This window comes from Coffea eugenioides, chromosome 3, assembly GCF_003713205.1.
Source record: "Coffea eugenioides isolate CCC68of chromosome 3, Ceug_1.0, whole genome shotgun sequence".
Taxonomy (NCBI): Eukaryota; Viridiplantae; Streptophyta; class Magnoliopsida; order Gentianales; family Rubiaceae; genus Coffea; species Coffea eugenioides.
In genome coordinates, this window is record NC_040037.1 from 9,222,276 (window position 1) to 9,241,687 (window position 19,412).

Consider the following 19,412-nt stretch of genomic DNA (forward strand, 5'->3'; position numbering starts at 1 on the left):
CTTCGATTTTCATATTTTTTTCATTTTGTGATTTTGACTTGTTTGCGCGCGTTGGTGTGTTCCGGAACGTAGTAGATCGACGTAAACTGATCCGTTAGTCCTGGCGAGAGCTGGGCAGGCAGTCCGCTAACCCCTTTGGTTCGCCTTAGGGGAAGGTGGGGCTGTTACAGCAATAGCCAGTTTGTAGAACTGTTAATGAGGTCGAGTCAGTCCGAATTCATTCAATTCGACCCAAAAAACTTCATTGAGCAGAAATTTTAATTGGGTTGGGCAGAATTTGGGTCTAAATATTAGGTTTGAATTAAATGTGAGCCGAGTTTGGTCATATTAAGCTCAGGTTCGATTAAAGTCCGGCTCATATATGAGTATAATTATATATGTAAAATATGTATAATACTAATATGTATAATTTATGATTATACATATTACAACATACAATATTAATAATTTATATATAAATTTATATTAATTCACAATTATAAAATATATATTATATATAATTATGTATTTAATTATGAGTTTGGGCCAAGTTCAATTTGAGCCCAAAACTCATTTAATAATATGAGTTAAATTTGAACATTTTAATATGAGTTCAAGGGCTGAAAATCTGAAACTCAAAAATTCATATAATTTGTAAGTCAAGTTTCGATTTGTTAAAATCTGACTCAAAAAAGCCAATTGATACTTCTACCCGGTTGGCAACCAAACTCTTTGTTGTTTTTTTTCAGTCAAAATGGTCATTACCTCTTTAAACAAGCCAAAAGGACTACAAGTACAAACATTACAAATATATAGGCAAAATCAAAGAAATTCAATTGTAGAAGGCTTAATTGACAATTTACCAGTTTAAAATTCAAAAAGGGTCGGATCCTTATCAGATCCGAAATCTAAGTCATCATTAACCAGGAACCCGCTCGGATTTATCACTCTCATGGCGGGAGATATTTTCTACAGTCTAAACTGAGAAAATTGAAATTATCAAAAATTTCCAGAATATTTCGAGGATAAAAAAAATGGAAATAGATTCAACTGCAATCTCTCCTTCATCAGAAACCCTTGATCTCGATTCCCTTCAAAGGTACTTTTGATTTACAGTTTACACACACAACACACACTAAATTGTGCATTTGCAGTTTAATTAATTAATTTAATTTTTTTAGTGGATTTTCCGTTGCAGTCAAATTTTGGAGCTTAGAGAAATCCTGAGGAGTTGTAATGAAGATTACGAAATGGGCCCTTCAGAAGTGAAGGAGTTATTCCAAGATCAAGCTCTCGAAGTCCAGGTAAAAATGGGAAAGGAAAAAAGGAAAAAAAGAAAGTAGCTTTTTGTAATTTGTCATTTTCTTTTTTAGTTTAATTTGATTTTTTTACTTGGGTTTTGAATGTTATGTCTAGAGCAATATGGATCAAATTATGCCTGATACTTCGGATATTAACTCACTATCCCTTGAAGGTTTAGGTATATAATTTCTGACCATTTTCTTTTTTTTTTTTAAAGTATTTTCTTTACGTTGTAGATGTCTTTTTTGGTGATATAGTTGATTTATTGTGTTACTAATATAGCGGAACTTTCGGACCATTTGAAGAATGAGCTAAGGTCAGTGGAGAGTGAGAATGCAAAAATCGAGAATGAACTCAATGAGCTTTCAAGGAGATATGTTGAAGGTTGGGAAATTGAAAATGGGGTTTTTGATGTTTTAGACAGACTGATTTTTTTGCTGATTTTTTTGTTTAATTACTTGATTTACTGCAGACTCTTGTCAACTTGAATCTGAGGTTGAAGGTTTAAGCAGCTTCTTGGATTCTATTGACAAACAGGCAAGTAAAATTTATTTTTTTAAATGATCAAATTTTAATGATGCTGTAAAAGGATTGTGCAAGCACGAAAGCTTGTTCCTATTCATTGTTGAATGGATTAATTTTGTAATACAGGGTATCCTATTTATTGTTAAGGGTGAAAGCTTAGGACTGATACTAGTAACTCATGACTGAGTAGTTACTTATCCAAGATGGTGTCTGTTTTCTGGAGACTTTAACATATATAAGAATAAATTTTTTTCCTTGTTCTTTTGGTGTGAATAGCACACAATTAGGCTGTTTTTTGCCGGGGCAGTATTAGTCAGTTGTCACCATTTTGTCTTCGATATCATAAGGTATGCGTGTTCAATTGTCGAGGACATTATTCTCCTCATTCTTGTTTCAGTTATCTCTTTTCAACTAACTGAATGGTAACAGAATGCCCTCACTTTAGCAAAGAAGTTGTATGGCTATATGAGTTAGGAGATAAAAGGCTAAAGGTAGTCAATTTGTTGCTTTATGTGACCAAACACATTTTGTTTTTTTGTGTCTGTTTAAATGTTCATCTTTCTAATAAGAAAAGAAAAGGTATCTTCTTTTGTTAATTTCTTGCACAAAGTAGCTTAACTTTGCAAAGGATGTTTCTTTAGCACCTGCTACATTGTTCTTTCTCTCCGCAACTGTTATCTATAACGTTGCTATCAACGTCTATGGGTGGCTAGCCCAATTCTACCAACTATATTAGTATTCCAAAAGTATGATAACGTTCTTACTTGTTGGCTGAAGCAAATGTGGTTCCTCCATGTTTATATATGTAGGTATGCTATTTCTTTTTAAGTTATAATTCAACAATCATTGAAGTTGAGTTAGACTAGCAGTATTTAGTGGTTTAGATGTAGATTTTCCTTTCTGTAGTGTCACTAATCAGTTTGAAAGGGGTAGTGATTCTGACTAGATATTACATTAACAGCTTTTTCATTAATCTTTATGGCTAAGTTTAGACAATTCAACAGTAGCCAAGTGCCTTTCTGTTGTCGCTTCGCAAATTTGACATGAAAAATAGTCTTTTTTTGTCATGTCTTTTAGGGCATCCAGAGAAGAGATGGGGACTTGCAGGTTGATTACTCTACAAATGGCAAGGATCAAGCCAATAGGTTAAAGGCATGCGATGGCTCTAATATTGAGGTCCGTGAGCTCTATATCCATATCTAGCTATACCTTTGTGTCAAGTTTATATTACTGTTTTGGAAGCAAGGTAGACAGAGTTTCATGATTTGTTTTTCCCCCATAATATGAAGGATAAAGATAGGAATGTCTACATTAATTTGTTGATTATATCATCATATTCTCTTAGCAACTGTGACTGTTATTGATCCCATTTGCAGCTGGAGCTAGGCAGTTGTTGTTAGCACCAAGATTTCTAATCGTTTTGAACTTTTTGTTGGTGGATTTTTCCAGTCATTTTGGTATCTTTTAGATATAGACAATAATTCAAAAATGTTTCCCTGTGTTGAAGATTCTGGAACTAAGTCATCAGATTGAGAAGAGCAAAAGCACTTTGAAGTCGTTGCAGGATCTTGACTATCAAGTTAAAATGTAACTTTTTAAAGTCAAAATACTTTAGAATTTTTATGATCTTTCTTTTCCTCTAAATTGTCTCCTTGATTTTATTTCTCTTTTCAGATTTGAGGTTGTAGAAAAGATTGAGGATGCATTATCAGGTCTCAAAGTACTTGAATTCGAAGGGAACTCCATAAGATTGTCCTTGACAACATACATCCCAAACATGGATAATATGATATGCCTGCAAAAAGTAGAACTTTCTGTGGAACCATCAGAACAGAATCATGAATTGCTTATAGAAGTTGTTGATGGGACCTTGGAGCTAAAGAATGCTGAGGTATGACTCCCTTTTAATTTTTAGAAGTATAAAGTTTATCTGACATCTGGTTCTCCTTCTAGTTTTACCTCTTTTTTTTTTTTTTTTTTCTTTTGACAACAAACTTCATTTCCTACTTAATTGGAGAAAAAAAAAAGCATCTAAACTTAGTATTTATATTCAACTCTATCTTAGTAACCTTACATGGTCAAACCAAGAGATGTAATTTGGAATGAATCTATATCTCATTCTTTTGGCAAAGTCTTCAGCAGAAAGTGATAAATAACTAGTAGCTTTTCAGTTGAGGATGAATACTTTCTTTGAACAATCAGCACATACCATTTTTTTTTCTTTCCTTTTTTTGGTAAGCTTCTGAAGATATCTATTCTTTACATGCTTGTTGAGCTTATTTAATTGTACTTGAATACAAATAACTTATAGAGCTCAACACAGAAGAATGATATCTGTAGGGTTACAGCCTCTCCTCTAAGTGTATGAGTTTAATAGATGTCACTTCCTTCTTTTGGAATTATTGTTTATGCCGATTCACATCACATGTAGACAACTAGTTTATAGTTTTTAAGCACAATACCACCTACAGATTATAGTGAGAAAAAGTTTCTTATTATTTTGTTTTTGGAGAATGCTGTCTTATGATGTTTGCTGAGAAATGTACTATAAGTTTAGGCTAGATTATTAGAATTTTATTGTCGGAGGTTTCTCTATATCAATATGGGATTGTGCTTTGGATTCAGTTGTAGGCAGTCAGCAATTTATTCACAGTAAGGTTTCGTATGATTACTTCCCCTAATATTTATTTCTGCACAATTCTTTGCTGACATGTGAATGTAAATGAAGAATTGATAGTTGTCTTTAAATATCTTCCTGGTTGTGGATGCCATTCATGTTAGTGTTTCTTATTCCAATATTCTTCATGAAATCTCCAGATTTTCCCAAATGATGTGTATATTGGTGAAATTGTTGATGTTGCAAAATCTTTCAGGTTAGTTTCTGCTCCCTTTTCTTCAATACCATTTTTATGGTATCTCTATCTGTCATGAAATTATAAATCCGTAATGAATTATCCTCATCTTTATTGTCCCTTGATGTGCCTCCTTTCTAACTTATAACTGGGTAAATCTTCTTGTTTCTGTGATTTTGTTTGGAGTTTGTTGTTTACAGTGTTGAGAAACATCTTGGTCCTCCATGACATGCCTTGGCCAACTTAGATAGGCAAATGATGTCACTGTCTTTCATCTTTTGCTTTTTCCTGAATTATATTGATTTTCCCAAAATATTTTGCAAGTAATGTTCCCGAATGATATTGATTTTTCCATGCTTCCAGGCAACTTTATTCACCTTTGCCGTTACTGGATAATATGTCTTCTCTGGAGTGGTTTCTCAGAAGAGTCCAAGATCGAATAGTTATTTGCACTCTCAGGCGCTTTGTGGTGAAGTGTGCAAATAAGTCAAGGTCTGCTGTATGGATTTTACTTCTATTGCCTGCAATCTTACTTGCATGATGTAATCTTAAAATAGGAATTATCTTGGACTTTTGAGCAGCATACTGGATCAATATAGGCTTAATCTTGTAATTCAACTATTAAGATGCTTCCCAATCATTTTTTCTGGAAGCCTTTTGAGTTCTTTTTAATAAGCTTTCCATCCAGAAAATCAGACACTTGTTTTGAGTTATTTGACCTCAAACTATTGAAGTCTAGATCAAAGTCCTATGAGTATATTTACTTTTTCTTCGGTACAAGGCTCAAAGTCCTATGAGTACACTCTGTTAATTGTGGGCTGTTATTAGTTTTTGCTTGTACTACTGTACTGAAACCAAACTTTAATGCCTTGTACAGCAAATTATATTTCATTTATGAACTGTGGCTCTATCATGTGTAAGTTGCTGCCTCTTTGTCCGATACTTAGTTGTCAAGCAAAAATCTGATCCCTTGAGCCTCCATTTTCGTAGTTATTGTGAATGTACATTGAATCATTCATCAACTTTTAAGGGTAAAATTGCTGGACCACATCACCACTGGAAGTCTCATAGGACTTATGCTTATATTTTGTGTAAAAGAAAGTTCTTAAATTTTCTGCATTAGTTTACGCTGTGAATGGGAAAATCATTAGAAAAGATATTGAGCTTTCAATAGATAAAGTAGGAATAGGTTGTTCACCCTTGTGCTAGAATCAAGAATAATAAGTTAGAACCAAGTGTGCTCAACTCTCTGGTTGGGGCATTGTTTTTCTCCTTTCTTCATGTGTTTGATGTTCCAGAGTTTGTTTGTATCAAAGGCCAATTATAGATCTTGAGACTGAAGTATCTGATTTGAGGAACTTTTGTGTTGGTTTGTTGCACCACCTGAGAGATCTCATATAGTGGACACTTTTTATCAATGCAGGCACTCTTTTGAATACTTGGACAGAGATGAAATGATAGTGGCTCACATGGTTGGTGGAATTGATGCTTTCATAAGGCTGGCTCAGGGTTGGCCCATAGCTAGTGCTCCTTTGAATCTATTGACGCTTAAGAGCTCGAGTAACTACTCTAAGGAAATTTCTCTGAGCTTCCTTTGCAAAGTTGTGGTAAGTTTTGCTTCATTTACTTCTTTCTTTCTGACTATGTTAGTATTTCAGAATTGCCAATTTGTAAGCAGCTGAAACCACCAATTCTGGAAATGCACTTTTTTCTTAATGTACTAATTTGATTTTTCTGTAATGTTTTGAGTTCAAGTTTGACATACTTTACCCCTTCAGGTTGCTTTGTTCTGTGAGAACAAGCTACAGTAGAATGCAAATGGTAAGGTTTTGTTGATAAGTATTAATAAAAGGAAAGCATAACCAATTATGAGAGAGCATGAGAGATGTCTTTTGGCTATCTTTGAGTAATCTTCTTGACTCCATAAAAATGAAAAGAGCGCTCTCCCTGCTGCTTCTTGGTATGAAGTTATACCGCAATGTCATGATTCTGATCATTAATCTTCCATGTTGCAATGAGCTCCTCCACTTGGGCAGCAAAAAGTATCACTTATAGCCGACACTTCTAAGATTAATCGTCACTGATTGCATTGGTCATAGAGGTGTTTGCCATGTGAAGAAGGCAGCATTCTGTGCATAGTTTTGAGTAGGTGGAACCAGCCTGTTTTTGTTCTTCTCCACATAACTGGTGTATGCTCACAGAAAAGAGATATGTAGCACTAGGTAGGTAATTCTTATCAGTCTTTTTCTGTAATTAAAAGAAAGCCTATCTTCTTTTTTTGGGTCTCAGAAAAAAAAAACAAAATCTGGTCGTGCTTATGAGATATATCTCTTCATCTGTGTGTTTTGTTGTTATCAGACACTCTTAAACTTCCCCATTGAACTCTTGGGTCATGGAATAATTATTAATATGGACTAAAATGGTGTAGTAAATTTTTGTTAGTGAGCTATGCACTATTTGTTAAGGAATAAAGTTAGGGGAAGCCTTTTACTAGAAATCAGAAGAGCACCAATTCTTTTTAAGTTTATTTTTTCATTTCTTTATGCTCTCCTTCAGTCATTATCACTAGCTTTCAACACTAAGATTTCATATAGATTGGTGTTGATCTGGGCTCATTTATAGTTGTTAACACCTCAGATAGGCTTAAGTTGATCTTGCTTAGTTTTTTCGTTGTTTATGTTAAACATTACTAGTTGACAATAGGTTGAATCTTAGTTTTAAAAGCTTTATGCGCTTATAGATACTTTTGAGTCTGTAAATAAAAATGTGATTCTGAACTTCAGAACTTAGGTCTGAGGCCAAGCGCAACTTGATCTTTCAGCTCAAGTTTCGTAGGAAGACACGTGAGTTGTTAGTATGTGGTTAAGTTTTGGACATGTTTATCTAACTCTCGGAAGACAGGAGGAAAATCTGGAATCCTAGGCTATGCTAAATGATAAATGTGGTCATGTGCAAAACAATAAAGGTAAGTTTGGTGCCAAAACGTGGGTTAGGTAGCTAAGAATTGCAATCAACCAATAACCTATGTAGTTTTGTGTCCCTAAATTTCGTTGCGGCCTGCCGATCAGCTTGGACAAGGAATCAGTATCATATTTTTTTTTTTATTTTTCAGTAACACATGTCACTGAAAGGAGACTTGCTAGCTTGTTTCTAGATAGTGATGGGGGTAGAAGATTACCCAGTCAGTAGACATTTGCTTTTCTGCCTTCATAATTAAATCCTTATAACTGGAACTGGTACCCTGTGTAAGCGACTAAGTTCCAGTTGGAGTACATGTTAATTATCCTGAAAATTTTGAAATCATTAAATTTGAAGTTTTATACTGTCAATTACGTTTTCTCTTCAGTTTAGTCCTTGAAGAAGCACAAGATAAGCAGTTAACCACATTGTTCTTTTAATTAGGATGTGGCAAACTCCTTGGATGAACACCCACGGCATGATATTTCGAGTTTTGCTGATGGCATTGAAGAAATACTTTTGCAACAAATGCGGACAGAAGGTCAACCTGGTGATACCATTGAAAAGTAGTTCCACAAATTTAGTTCAAATGCTGTTTCTGGTGATGGCCACTCATGCTTTGATAAGGTTAAACTTATAGGCTGTAGCTTAATACTTTGCATGCATCTTTATATTGTTGCTGAGAGTTTGCATTTGTAATATCACTTAGTTAACGATTCAAATAGGCATCAAATGTTTTGCAAAAGTTGAACTCGAACGTTACAGAAAAAGTTTGCAGCTTAATACTTTGGATGCATCTTTGTATTGTTGGCTGAGAAGTTGCATTTGCAGTATCACTTATTCAATGATTCCAATGGCCATCAAATGTTTTTAACTAGAGTTAAAACTGAGAATTTCTTTTCTGGGGTTCATCTTGGACTTGTTATTGCTTGTTACACATAAAGATTGTGTGTGTGTGTGTGTTTTAATTATTTTTTATTTTTAATATAAAGCTTATTGTTTGGTAATCCCTTTATATATTAAAAATAGGCTAATGAGATGAACAATACATAATGCATGGTGTGGTACTAATCTTTTAATATGGGCCTCCATGAAATAGGGATTTGCCAAATCTGTTGAATTAAACTGTAAAAACTTCTTCAGCCATTGGGAGGCTTATACAGTTAATCTCAAGAAAAGTCAGGTAACTTCTTCAGCCATTGGGAGGCTTATACAGTTAATCTCATGAAAAGTCAGGTAACTTCTTCTTTAAACAAAATTAGCCAAATTAGTATTTGTCTTTTCAGTTGAAAAGACCCCTTTTTTTTTTAATAGAATTGAATAAACTTGATAATGTGTTTTGGGTCCAAAATGCAGTCTTAAGCAGCTATTGTAAGTGTTGGCATGGCACAAAAAGCTGGATACAATATAGTTTCCTTTGGTATATAAGGATAAAAAAGAAAAAAAAAATATCCCCTTGAATTTCTTCTAATTAATCAAAATGGATGCTTATCTGAAATAAATAATTCATCATGCTGGGAACATGTCAGACAAAGAATTAATAGCACGATTAATTGGGAAAAAGGTTGTGATTATAGGATAATTCTGTGGTCCCCTAATTCTTTTTTTTTTTTTTAATTATGTACTATGGATTTTTTTTTCTTTTTTGATTGCTTGGGGAACAATATAAATATTAAGGTTCGTACGAAAATCAAAACTCTTAAGGTTCATAACAGTCATTAAGAGTTTAAAACTCCGACCACATTCTATAAAGTAGGGTAAATATTGAGAGGCTAGAAGAGCTTTGTTGATACTTAGTTGGAAATTTTTTGTTGCATCAAAAATATATATTTTTTAGTCACCTTTTTTATTTGTGCAAATCGCAATTGTATCTCACACACTTCATTCGAGGAAAAAGCGTGATAAATTTATTTTAATTTTTTTTTCAAATAATCTTCAATCCAAGGGGACTCAGTGCTAGGGAGTATCAGACAAAGTTATACTAAAACATGGAAAATCCATTTTCTTTTTTGATGGTTATGTATTTACAACTCAAGTTATACAAGCAATAGTAAAAGCAAAAGGTTTTGTAAACAAGTAATTGAAATTGCTTATTACACTCATGTAATGAGCAATATTACATATTGTAACTATAATAAGCAACCAGTTGATTAATCTGCAGGTATTTTGCTACATCCTAAATTCATCATAATAAAAGTTGACAAAAAAAAAAAAAACTATAATGAAAGCTGTGTAGTACTCCAATAGTCAATACCACATTTAATCCTTTTTAATTTTCCTAAAAGATGTTGCAGTAGAAGGGAAAGAAACTCGATTCACAAACTAAAATGACAATATTGGTACCCAATCAGTTTTTTTTTTTTCCCATAATAAGATAAAGAAAGCTATTATAGTACATCTTATATATGGAAAAGCAAGAATTTGCTTTAGAAATTTAAGCAGGTCACTTTCAGCATGTTATTGCCAACTTAATACATGAAATACTACTAAAGTTGATGATCCAACAGACTCTTTCTGTTTTTTCACAAATGAGGAATTGTTGGCTGGCAACAATTTTATGTGCTGCTTAATTTCTCTTGGCTGTGGCTAAATCCTTACCTTCACAATCTAAATTCACACCCTTGTAACCAAGTTGACCAAAAAGCGCATAACATTTATGGGGTTTGGTATAAACTTTTTCAACAAAAAATTAGTTTTTTTTTTTATTTTTTTGGTGAAAATAGATGGTGCTATGATGCAGTAAAATAATTGAAGTCCCAACCCTAATCTAAATCCACACCCTTATAAATAAGATGAACAAAAAACCTATATCATTTATGGGGTTTGGTACAAACTTTTGCAATAAAAAACTAATCTTTTTTTTGGTTGGTGAAAATAGATAGTGCTATAATGCTGTAAAGCAGTTGAAGTCTTAACCCTTTTTCCAGAAAGATGAATGAACACCTTTTCAAGAAAATAGGCAGTGTATTGGATTGATATGGAAACTACAGATAGGAAAGCAAATGTGTAGTTGTTAATGATCATGCCAGCTTTTCTACTCCTGCCTTGCTTATTTATACAGGTATCTAACTGACTTGACACATCCGCAAAACCAGTTAACAGACTGCTCACTTGCCTAACAACTATAATGTTCAACTACCTAACTATTACAATCAATCAAAAAAGCTCAATCATTCATCTAATCAACTAGTCCTTCTGATCAAAGGGTCCTAGTGTTCCAATTGAAACATGATAATTTAGACTTAGAAACATCATTATGAATGGTTTTAAAATTTTTGACATTTTTTTCATTCACTTTGATGGCATTTATTTTTATTTTTTGTCTTATTTGGTGGACAGAATATTTTTATCCTTTTCTATCATGTAAGAGGAGATCAGAGGTTTTTTTTTTTAAAATTGTGTTAAAACATATTTTTACCTTATTGGCATGTTTACATCAAAGTTGACTGAAATATAATTTTAGAAAATATTAGCGGATCAATAATTAGGATGACGGTATCAAACAATTTCAATTAATTAAAATTTGTAATTAATTTTTTAAACATCTCTTGTTGTGTGAAAACTATAAGTTTTTGTATTGAAAAAAGTTTGTATCAAACTCCCATGGACTTTGGCCCCATTTGACAAATGAATTTTTTGCGTGCTTGTCTAAAATTTTACTGCAACTTACTATAGAATTTGTAACTTTTTGGGGTAAAAGGGCAAAAAATCCTAGTTCGTGTTGTAACTTTTTAGGATACTTGCCCGTGTTGACTTTTGACCAAATAATTTTTCGTCACAAATTAGTCACTAACTAACTAATCAACACACTCGTGACCATTTCGTTGACTATTACTCTTAATTTACAAAATAATTAGAACCGTGCTTTGACAAAAAAAAAAAATATTCATGGTGGACAAATATGCCTTTGCATTTTGACACACATTCTAATTATTTATAGATTAAGAGCAATAATTGATGAAATGGTTACAGGTGTTCCGGTTAGTTAGTTTAGTGGGTAATTTGTGACAAAAAATTGTTTGATGATCGCGAGTAACAATTTAATGGTCGGCGATATTTTTTACCCATGTGTAAAATTTTTTTTCTTTTTTTTTTTTCGTTTCCTTTTCTTTTTCATTCTTCCTTTTTCTCTTTTTCTTTCCTCTCATTTTCTTCTCCCTCACCCCACCATTGATCTTAGTCTCTCCCGACCACTAGCCACCGACACCAAAACCTCAATCGGTGACTAGTGTCAGCAACAGGTGGAGGTTTTTTTTTTGGGCGTTTTTCTCTCTCTCCCTTTTCTCCTCTCTTCTCCCTCCTCTCCTCTCCTCTCTTCTCCTCCTTCCCTCTCCATTGCCACCTCCTCCCCCTTTTCTCTCTTTCCACCACTCATCTAGGGATGGTAATTTTCGACACGACCTGAAAACTCGACATGAACCTAACACGAAATTAATAAATTTGGGTTGAAACTTCGTGGGTTCGGGTCGGAATCGGGTCAAACTCGATGAATCCAAAAAAAAAAAAAAAACAAGTCGAATTTAGGTCACCCCAAAGGTTGACCCGATAACCTATTTACAAAATAAAAATAATTTAATAAATATAAAAGTATTTTATATAACTAAATTAAGTTATTCTTTTTCCCCAAAGGTGTTAACCATTTAATTCTAAATGAATTTGTTTAACTTGTGTGAAGTTGGAATTATTATATTTGGACAAATGATATATTATATTATTTTCTATTTTTATAGTATCTTAATTTATTTTAGATCTAGTTTGGGATAAAATACTTTTACAGTGTTTTAATTTATTTCAGATTTGGTTTGGGATTGTTTTATCGAAATTTTTATTATTTGATTAAGTAATTAGCCTTGTGCGAAATTGGTTTTGTTAGAAACTACAGTGGTAAATTAGTGGAAAGGTGGCAGGGGAGAGAGGAGGAGCAGAGGAGAGAGAGGGAACAGAAAGAGGAAGAAGAGAAAGAAAGAAAGAAAAAAGAGGAGGTCAGCGACGATGTGGATAGAGGTGCTAGCCAGTGTTGGCCGGGGGCAAAGATGGTGGTGGGTTGAGGTGGGGGAAGGAAGAAGAAGAAAGGAAAGAAGAGGAATTTTTTTGTGTGTTTTTAGAATATTTTGAAGTGTGTATTTTAAAAATTTTGTGCAATTTTTTGAGTTACATTAGCTAAAATTGTTATTGGAGAAAAACTTGACAAAAAACTCTTTTGCCAATTTATTGTCGTCTTAATGGTAGGAGTGTGGATTTAGTCCTACCTATTTCTCTTTTTCTTCGAATTCGTTCACTAATAATGCTTTTTACTTGGGTCTCAAATGCTTTGTACTCTTAATTTAGAAAAACATGTTATTATATATTATTCTTTAATTTCATTTTATTAGCTTTTTGAAGCAAATTCAATTATTAGCTAAAATGAACAGGTGACATGATTTTCTTTTTACGTAAATGACTATTGTATCAATGTAATCCTTACTAGCTTAATTTTCCCCCTACCATTTTTTTTGCTTTTGTTTTTGTTTTTTTCCCCCTCTCTATAAACTTTTGTTGAGTCAAGTTTGAGGCTTTATTTTTTCTCTCACCAATCAACACATGTCTAGTGAATTTTAAATACGATTGCAAATGCAATTTGAACCACCTTAACGCTAATGGTTTAACTTTAACGCTAATAATGTATACAACTAAACATTATTTACAAAGGAGGGTTGGGTTGGATTAGATGGTAAGGAGGAGGAATTATAAATAGGAGTTATAGGTTTAAGACCTTCTACTTACAAAAAGAAAAAAAAAACTAAACATTATTTATATGGAAAATAATCTTTCTCTTCTTCCTTCGTCTTAACAAAAATATAAAAAGTAATTCCAGTAAATATCTAAAAATCATAAAATTAAAATCCCAACAATTATAGGTTGTGATCTAAGCCATTTTCTCAAGAAAAAAATTAAAAAAAAACCAAATAATCAAAGGAAATGCACTTCTGATTATCTAATGATCTTAAAATTAAAATCCCAATTATTATACGTGTCATCTTAGCCATTTTTTCAAGAAAGAAAAAAAATTTTAAAAACCAAATAATCAAAGGAAATGCACTTCTGATTCTAAACATTGTTTATATTGAAAATAATTTCTCCCTCCTTACTTCGTCCTAACATAATTATAAAAAGTAAGTTTAGTAAATTTCTAAAAATCTTAAAAATAAAATCCCAATCATTATAGGTTTTGATCTTAGACAAATTTTTGTATTTTTTAGGAAAGAAAGAATTTAAAAAACCAAATTATCGTAGGAAAAGGACTTCTAGAACATTCCCTGGCCAAATCCTCTATGTAATCAATTTTCCTCTCACTCATCTATAAATACAACTCCTTCCTCCCCCTTTGAAATTATCTCCTTCAATCAATTATACTTTTACTACTTCTTCGGGAAACCCTAGTAAATCCTGTCTCCGACATTCACCAATGGCGATTATCTCCGACATCAACGCCGGCGACGACCAACCCCAACAACAGCAGACTTCTCCGGTCGACCAGTCCCAACAGCAGCAGACCCCTCCAGTTAACCAGCCCGAGCCGGAGGAGGAGAAAAAGGGAGAGAACCAAGAGCCTCCCAAGCCGGAGCGTCTAGCTCCAAACAAATCCAACGGGCTCGACATGGAAAACTACACATGGGGCCAATCTCTCCAGGAAGTCACCATTGCCGTCCCCGTTCCTCCGGGAACAAAGTCGCGATTCGTCGTCTGCGATGTGAAGAAGGACCGCATCAAAGTCGGACTGAAAAACTCCCCTCCGATCCTCGACGGCGAGTTCTTTGGCCTTGTCAAAGCCCAGGACTCTATCTGGAGTTTGGAGGATAACGATATCTCGATTTTGCTGACGAAGCAGGACAAAACCAACTGGTGGAAGAGCTTGTTGAAAGGCGGGCCGGAAATCGATACCCAGAAAGTTCAGCCGGAGCCGAGCAAGCTTTCCGATTTGGACATGGAAACGAGATCGGCGGTGGAGAAGATGATGTTTGATCAGCGTCAGAAACAGCTAGGGTTGCCGACCAGCGAGGAAATTCAGAATCAGGAGCTGATGAAGAAGTTTAAGGAGCAATTTCCAAATATGGATTTTTCAGGGTCTAAGATTTTGGGTGGTCGACAGAAATAGAATTTAGTTTTTTTTTTTAAAAAAAATTTAAGCAGTTATTTCTAATGTAGTTTAATTAGGGTCTTATTATCAATTAAACTATAATTATACAGATAGGCTTTTGTTAATTTTGCCAAATTTGGTCTATTGTGGTTGGATTTTGTTCTCTTTACACGCAATTTTTACTGCTTTTGATTTGTTTTGTTTATTTTAATTTTTTTTGGAATCCTTAAGTTGGATTAATGTGGTGGTATATCTTGGTTTGATGTTATTATTATTTTTATAGGGTTGTTTGCTTAATTTACCTTGGCCTTGGCAAACTTTTGTTTTAGTTGGCTATGATAAGATCATAATTGAAAATTTGATGCAAATATCAAATTGTGCAATTACGTTCGTTTGGTTTGGTAATCCCATTTTACGTGTCTTTTGGTTAACCCTTTTTATTTATTTTTTTGGTAATGGGCTACTAGATATTGTATTTTGTTTTGCAATTTGAAGGTTTATATTGCTGTAATTTATTACATGGGGTTTCTTTTTACGTCCATGAAGTAAAAGTTGGCTCTGAAGATTCTCAAATTCTTGTTGTCCAAACAAATTCATTGACTTCCTCGGGAACACAATTTGCATCAATTAAACAAGGATCATGCATAGGTTGATATCCCACATCGGGGATAGGGGGGATTTGGGATAGGTTTATAAGTCTCCTGCAGGAACCATAAAAATTGTTGGCTTTTATGATTTTCTGCTGGGTTAAGATTTGTAAAGTTATCACAAGTCATTTCTTGGCTTTGACAAAAAAAAAAAAACAAGGATCATGCAAAGCATTGATCCGTAACTCTTCAATGATTGTGCCAATGGTAGAGAGATCATCATTTTACGATTGATAAGTTGGACAATCCTAGATGCATCATCACCTATAAAATTTGGAATCATCAAGGTCTTTGCTAAAGTGAAAGCATCTCTTGCAGTGACTGCTTCTGTGATAATCCAATCACAAGCATGGTTTTGAATCACTATTGCATGTGAGATTGCTATATCGAAATTGGCTATTCCAACACCATAAACATCCTTCGCTTGTGAGATTGCTCCATCAAAATTGACTTTGAATTGATTATACAAAGAAGCCTCCCATGTTATTTGTTTGACAATGGAAAGTTGATCTTGAATGGTTATTATCAGCTTCCTTAAGAACTTTAAGGTACCTGGTTGCAAAGCAAATTAGTGACAGAAGATCTCTTCTGTTACATAAGCTTTGGTTTTTCTATTAGTTCTTTTTTTTTCTTTTGTAAATTTTTGGTTACTTTGAAAATTCATGCTTTGCCCTTGACTGTAATTTGTATGAAAAAAAAAAATGCCAGCCATGTATCATTTAAGAAAAGTGGCAAAAAATGACCACAAATTACAGATACAAATTTGCTTCCAATCTCACGAACTCAAAAACTACTCACCTTCTACCGGATGGGAAATTTGTCTACATGAAACCATCAAGATCCATTCAGTTGCACTGTGTTTTTCATGAAGAACTTGGGATGCAAGAATTAACCTTTGCACGTGTACAAATTAATCAAATTAACTGTTTCTAATTAACCACATATAAAACCTAAAAGCAAGAAACCGCAAATATGGATGTTTTGCATTTTGGTGTCTCCTTTTGCCAAAGGAGGAGAAAAACTACAGGCAGTGGGAGAATTTTTACTACACTCCCTACAAATTAAAATTTGTATGGCACTCGAGAAAATTCCTAAATCCACAAGAAGCACCACTACTAACTAGGAAAGCGACCAACTTAACTTTAACAAATGACAGATATATCAAAAGAAAACTACAAAAAGTTTGATATATTCATGAAGCAAAAGGGTAAAGGCAACTTCAAAATCTATACAATCAAAGTTAACTTCAATAGATATGTATAGAATCAAAGTCCTTGAAGTCTGTTTTCAGTTTTCCTTGGAGTTCACTATACTATACATGAGAAAAGTTTTTCCAATTTGCTCCTTAGATCAATGCTAGCCGATTCTCATGTACGGGTTCACAGGTGTGAGTATTTGGTGTTTGGGTACAGGTTGACATACACAAGGAGATTAATCATACAAGACAAATTCGAGAAAGAATACAATCACACCATAAACTTCGAGCTAGAGCGAAAAAATTGAGATGAACGGCTAATTAATTGAAGTAAAATTTAGACAGCATTCTTAAACAAAATAAAGAGATTAACCAGTATTAAGCTTGACAGGGGATATAAAAACGATTTGAATCATCTGTTACACTTTAGGCGTTACCTTCCCTGTTACTAAGCCCACTGGAACCAGAACAACAACTTCATGTATTATCCAATCCAAACCAATATCAAAACTTTCAAAGAAACCATCCGCCTTAATTTAGGAATATAACTTATTCCTTGGGTATCACCTTACTGTATACCTGGGGTTATTTGTATGCTATTGGCTGGTGAAATCAAACTCTCCTCATATGTTATAGCATCGGACATAGTGTAGTTGCCCTTATCATCTCTGATAAGGTTTGCAGTCCTGATCCGCCCATCAAAATCATATGCTAAAAATATTCTTGCACCACAATCCATGATTAGTTCACCAGTCTTGAGAAGCCCTAGAGGTCTCAAAAATTCATAGTTGGAAAATCCTTCTATTTGTGTCAACCTAGTCCAAGATTCTTTCACGCCATATTCTTTCATCAGCCATATCTCGAAATTCTTATCAGGTTTACAAATGGCGCCGAGGCATCCGTCAAAAACTCCCAATGTAAAGGATCGTTGACGATAATCTGGTATTTCGACTGGAAATTCGATCTTCCCAGCCTCAGCAGCTGACAAATCGTACCAAGCCACAACATGCCTAGGTTTTTCATAAGCTGGCCAATGGACGATACCATTAAGGAAGGTACCACTCGCTTCCAAGACCATCCATCCGTGCACTGAAAATGTACCCCATCTCTCGTTGTATAAACCTCCATCAGATTTCAATACCTACAATTCTCCAGAACTTGATCCTACTACTAGATTGTAAGTACCATTTTTTGTAGTGAAGCTGTTGCAGCCAAACCAATAGAAATTAATTATACAAGGAGGTGCATAAACATTCAGGAACTCCCTAGAGCAAGGATTCCATATAAGCATACGATGTCTTACCTTGTAATCATAACGAAATAAGCAAACTAAGCCATCGCAGGAACCCACAATTCTCGGATACTATTGCGGGTCACCCGGAACTTGTGTAGTTGTTATTCTATTCCATCTGCATTCTTTTTCACCCCAAAAAGAATTGTAATCAAATCTAACTAAAATCCAATAAGTTAACCCAATAATGATCTACCGAAGTTTGGGCTGTGTTGATATCTATTAATTTTGGATCGTACTCCAGTCGTGTTATCGTGTCATACCAGTAAAAGGAAGAGGAACAGCAGGCTTGGGATTTTGCTTAAAGAGAGCTGTATTAGGAGAAAAAATGCCGGCAGTAAAGAAGGTATGAGAGTGGTGGGAAAGGGAAGATAAACGAAGCTAAGTTTGTTTTACCATAGAAGGGACTTTGCGGAAGCTAGGCTCGTTTTTGGCGGGTAATAACCCGTTTACTTGAAAGCTACCATGTGGTTGAGATCTGTCCGTAGCTACAAGGAAAATTACGGACTGTGATCTCATTGGGTTTAAATGGAATTACATTCAATATTCGAGTCTAGCTGGGAGTTATTTGGGAGCTGTTCAAACTATTCAAAGATTGAGAAATGAGGAAGTGATAGTTTGGTCTTGTTGTGAATACTCATGCTAAGTTGCTCAAAGTGTCACTTCAAGTGTTAATTCAAGCTCTAATTCGTTTGCCCAAAGATTATTCTGCTGCTCAAATTTAGATATCTTTGGTCTATTTTTTTTTTTGTACAAAATAACCCACTTAATTCTTTAAAGTGATTAATCTATTATTTTTTGCCATTAAGATAAATGTAACTTTGTGGTGTTACCCCATTTTGAATAAATAATTCTATCATTTCAGACCCAAAATTTTTTATGTCCAAATCGATTAAAATATTCTATAACTTTAAACTTTTATTCTTTTTGGGTGGATATGTGCCTAAAATGTTAGTTTTCTTCCTAAAATTTTGAATTTATTTTTTCAGGAAAAAATTGTGTCAACCTATTTTATTCAAGATGGGAAAAATCAATTATTTAGGTTTTCGAGATTATTCTTTAACCAATATGGGTTTTGCCCTCAAACTCTTTCATTAGTTGATTTAGTCCTTTTAGCAAGGTTCAGTAAACTAGATCTTCTTCGTACACCGGTAGTTTGGCATCTTTGAAAGGCGCCCATCTTGAATCAACCATCCTCTCCATTTATTCAATCAATGACTTAATCCCTTTTTTTCTGTCAATTGTCATTTGTGACCGTCTATACTACTTCTATTTTAGCCTGTTCTATGGGAATATCCAATTGAGTTAAAGAGGGAATTGTCAGAGATTGAACCATTATCGAATCAAACGTGTACACTAGACACTCATATGAATTTGGGAAGCTCATTGTGATAAAGCGATTGGAAGTAAGATTTGAATTCTTAACCTTCTACTCCACCAAGATTTTAAGTCATTGGTGGCCAACAGTATTCAATGACTCAATCGGATTAAATGAAAAAGTAGTATAAATATGGAATTTGGTGTAAATATAATCAATCATTGGTCC

At 34.0% G+C, this 19,412-nt stretch overlaps 2 protein-coding genes across 3 annotated transcripts; both read left to right on the forward strand.

Moving 5' to 3' along the window:
- The first annotated feature begins 946 nt into the window (after nucleotides 1-946).
- On the forward strand, nucleotides 947-8,461 carry LOC113765272. Of its 2 annotated transcripts, none has more exons than XM_027309391.1 (12): nucleotides 947-1,078; nucleotides 1,178-1,283; nucleotides 1,396-1,459; nucleotides 1,564-1,665; nucleotides 1,754-1,818; nucleotides 2,884-2,982; nucleotides 3,314-3,393; nucleotides 3,481-3,697; nucleotides 4,624-4,679; nucleotides 5,022-5,150; nucleotides 6,082-6,265; nucleotides 8,061-8,461. In XM_027309391.1, exons 1-12 carry the CDS (start codon nucleotides 1,014-1,016, stop codon nucleotides 8,184-8,186), a joined length of 1,293 nt encoding a protein of 430 aa, XP_027165192.1. In that variant the 5' UTR covers nucleotides 947-1,013; the 3' UTR covers nucleotides 8,187-8,461. The 2 variants fall into 2 exon arrangements, with proteins under 2 accessions (XP_027165192.1, XP_027165193.1); XM_027309392.1 differs by having other exon boundaries at nucleotides 2,893-2,982.
- A 5,539-nt stretch (nucleotides 8,462-14,000) lies between these two features.
- Nucleotides 14,001-14,877, forward strand: LOC113765596 (protein BOBBER 1-like). The gene has a single exon (XM_027309825.1). It carries the CDS (start codon nucleotides 14,062-14,064, stop codon nucleotides 14,749-14,751), a length of 690 nt encoding a protein of 229 aa, XP_027165626.1. The 5' UTR covers nucleotides 14,001-14,061; the 3' UTR covers nucleotides 14,752-14,877.
- Nucleotides 14,878-19,412: the final 4,535 nt, after the last annotated feature.

Coding starts and splice junctions, on each gene's coding strand:
- LOC113765272 (XM_027309391.1), top strand. CDS start 1,014: ATGGAAATAGATTCAACTGCAATCTCTCCTTCATCAGAAACCCTTGAT. Junction 1,284..1,395: donor ATCAAGCTCTCGAAGTCCAG/GTAAAAATGGGA, acceptor TGTTATGTCTAG/AGCAATATGGATCAAATTAT. Junction 5,151..6,081: donor AAGTGTGCAAATAAGTCAAG/GTCTGCTGTATG, acceptor TTATCAATGCAG/GCACTCTTTTGAATACTTGG.
- LOC113765596 (XM_027309825.1), top strand. CDS start 14,062: ATGGCGATTATCTCCGACATCAACGCCGGCGACGACCAACCCCAACAA.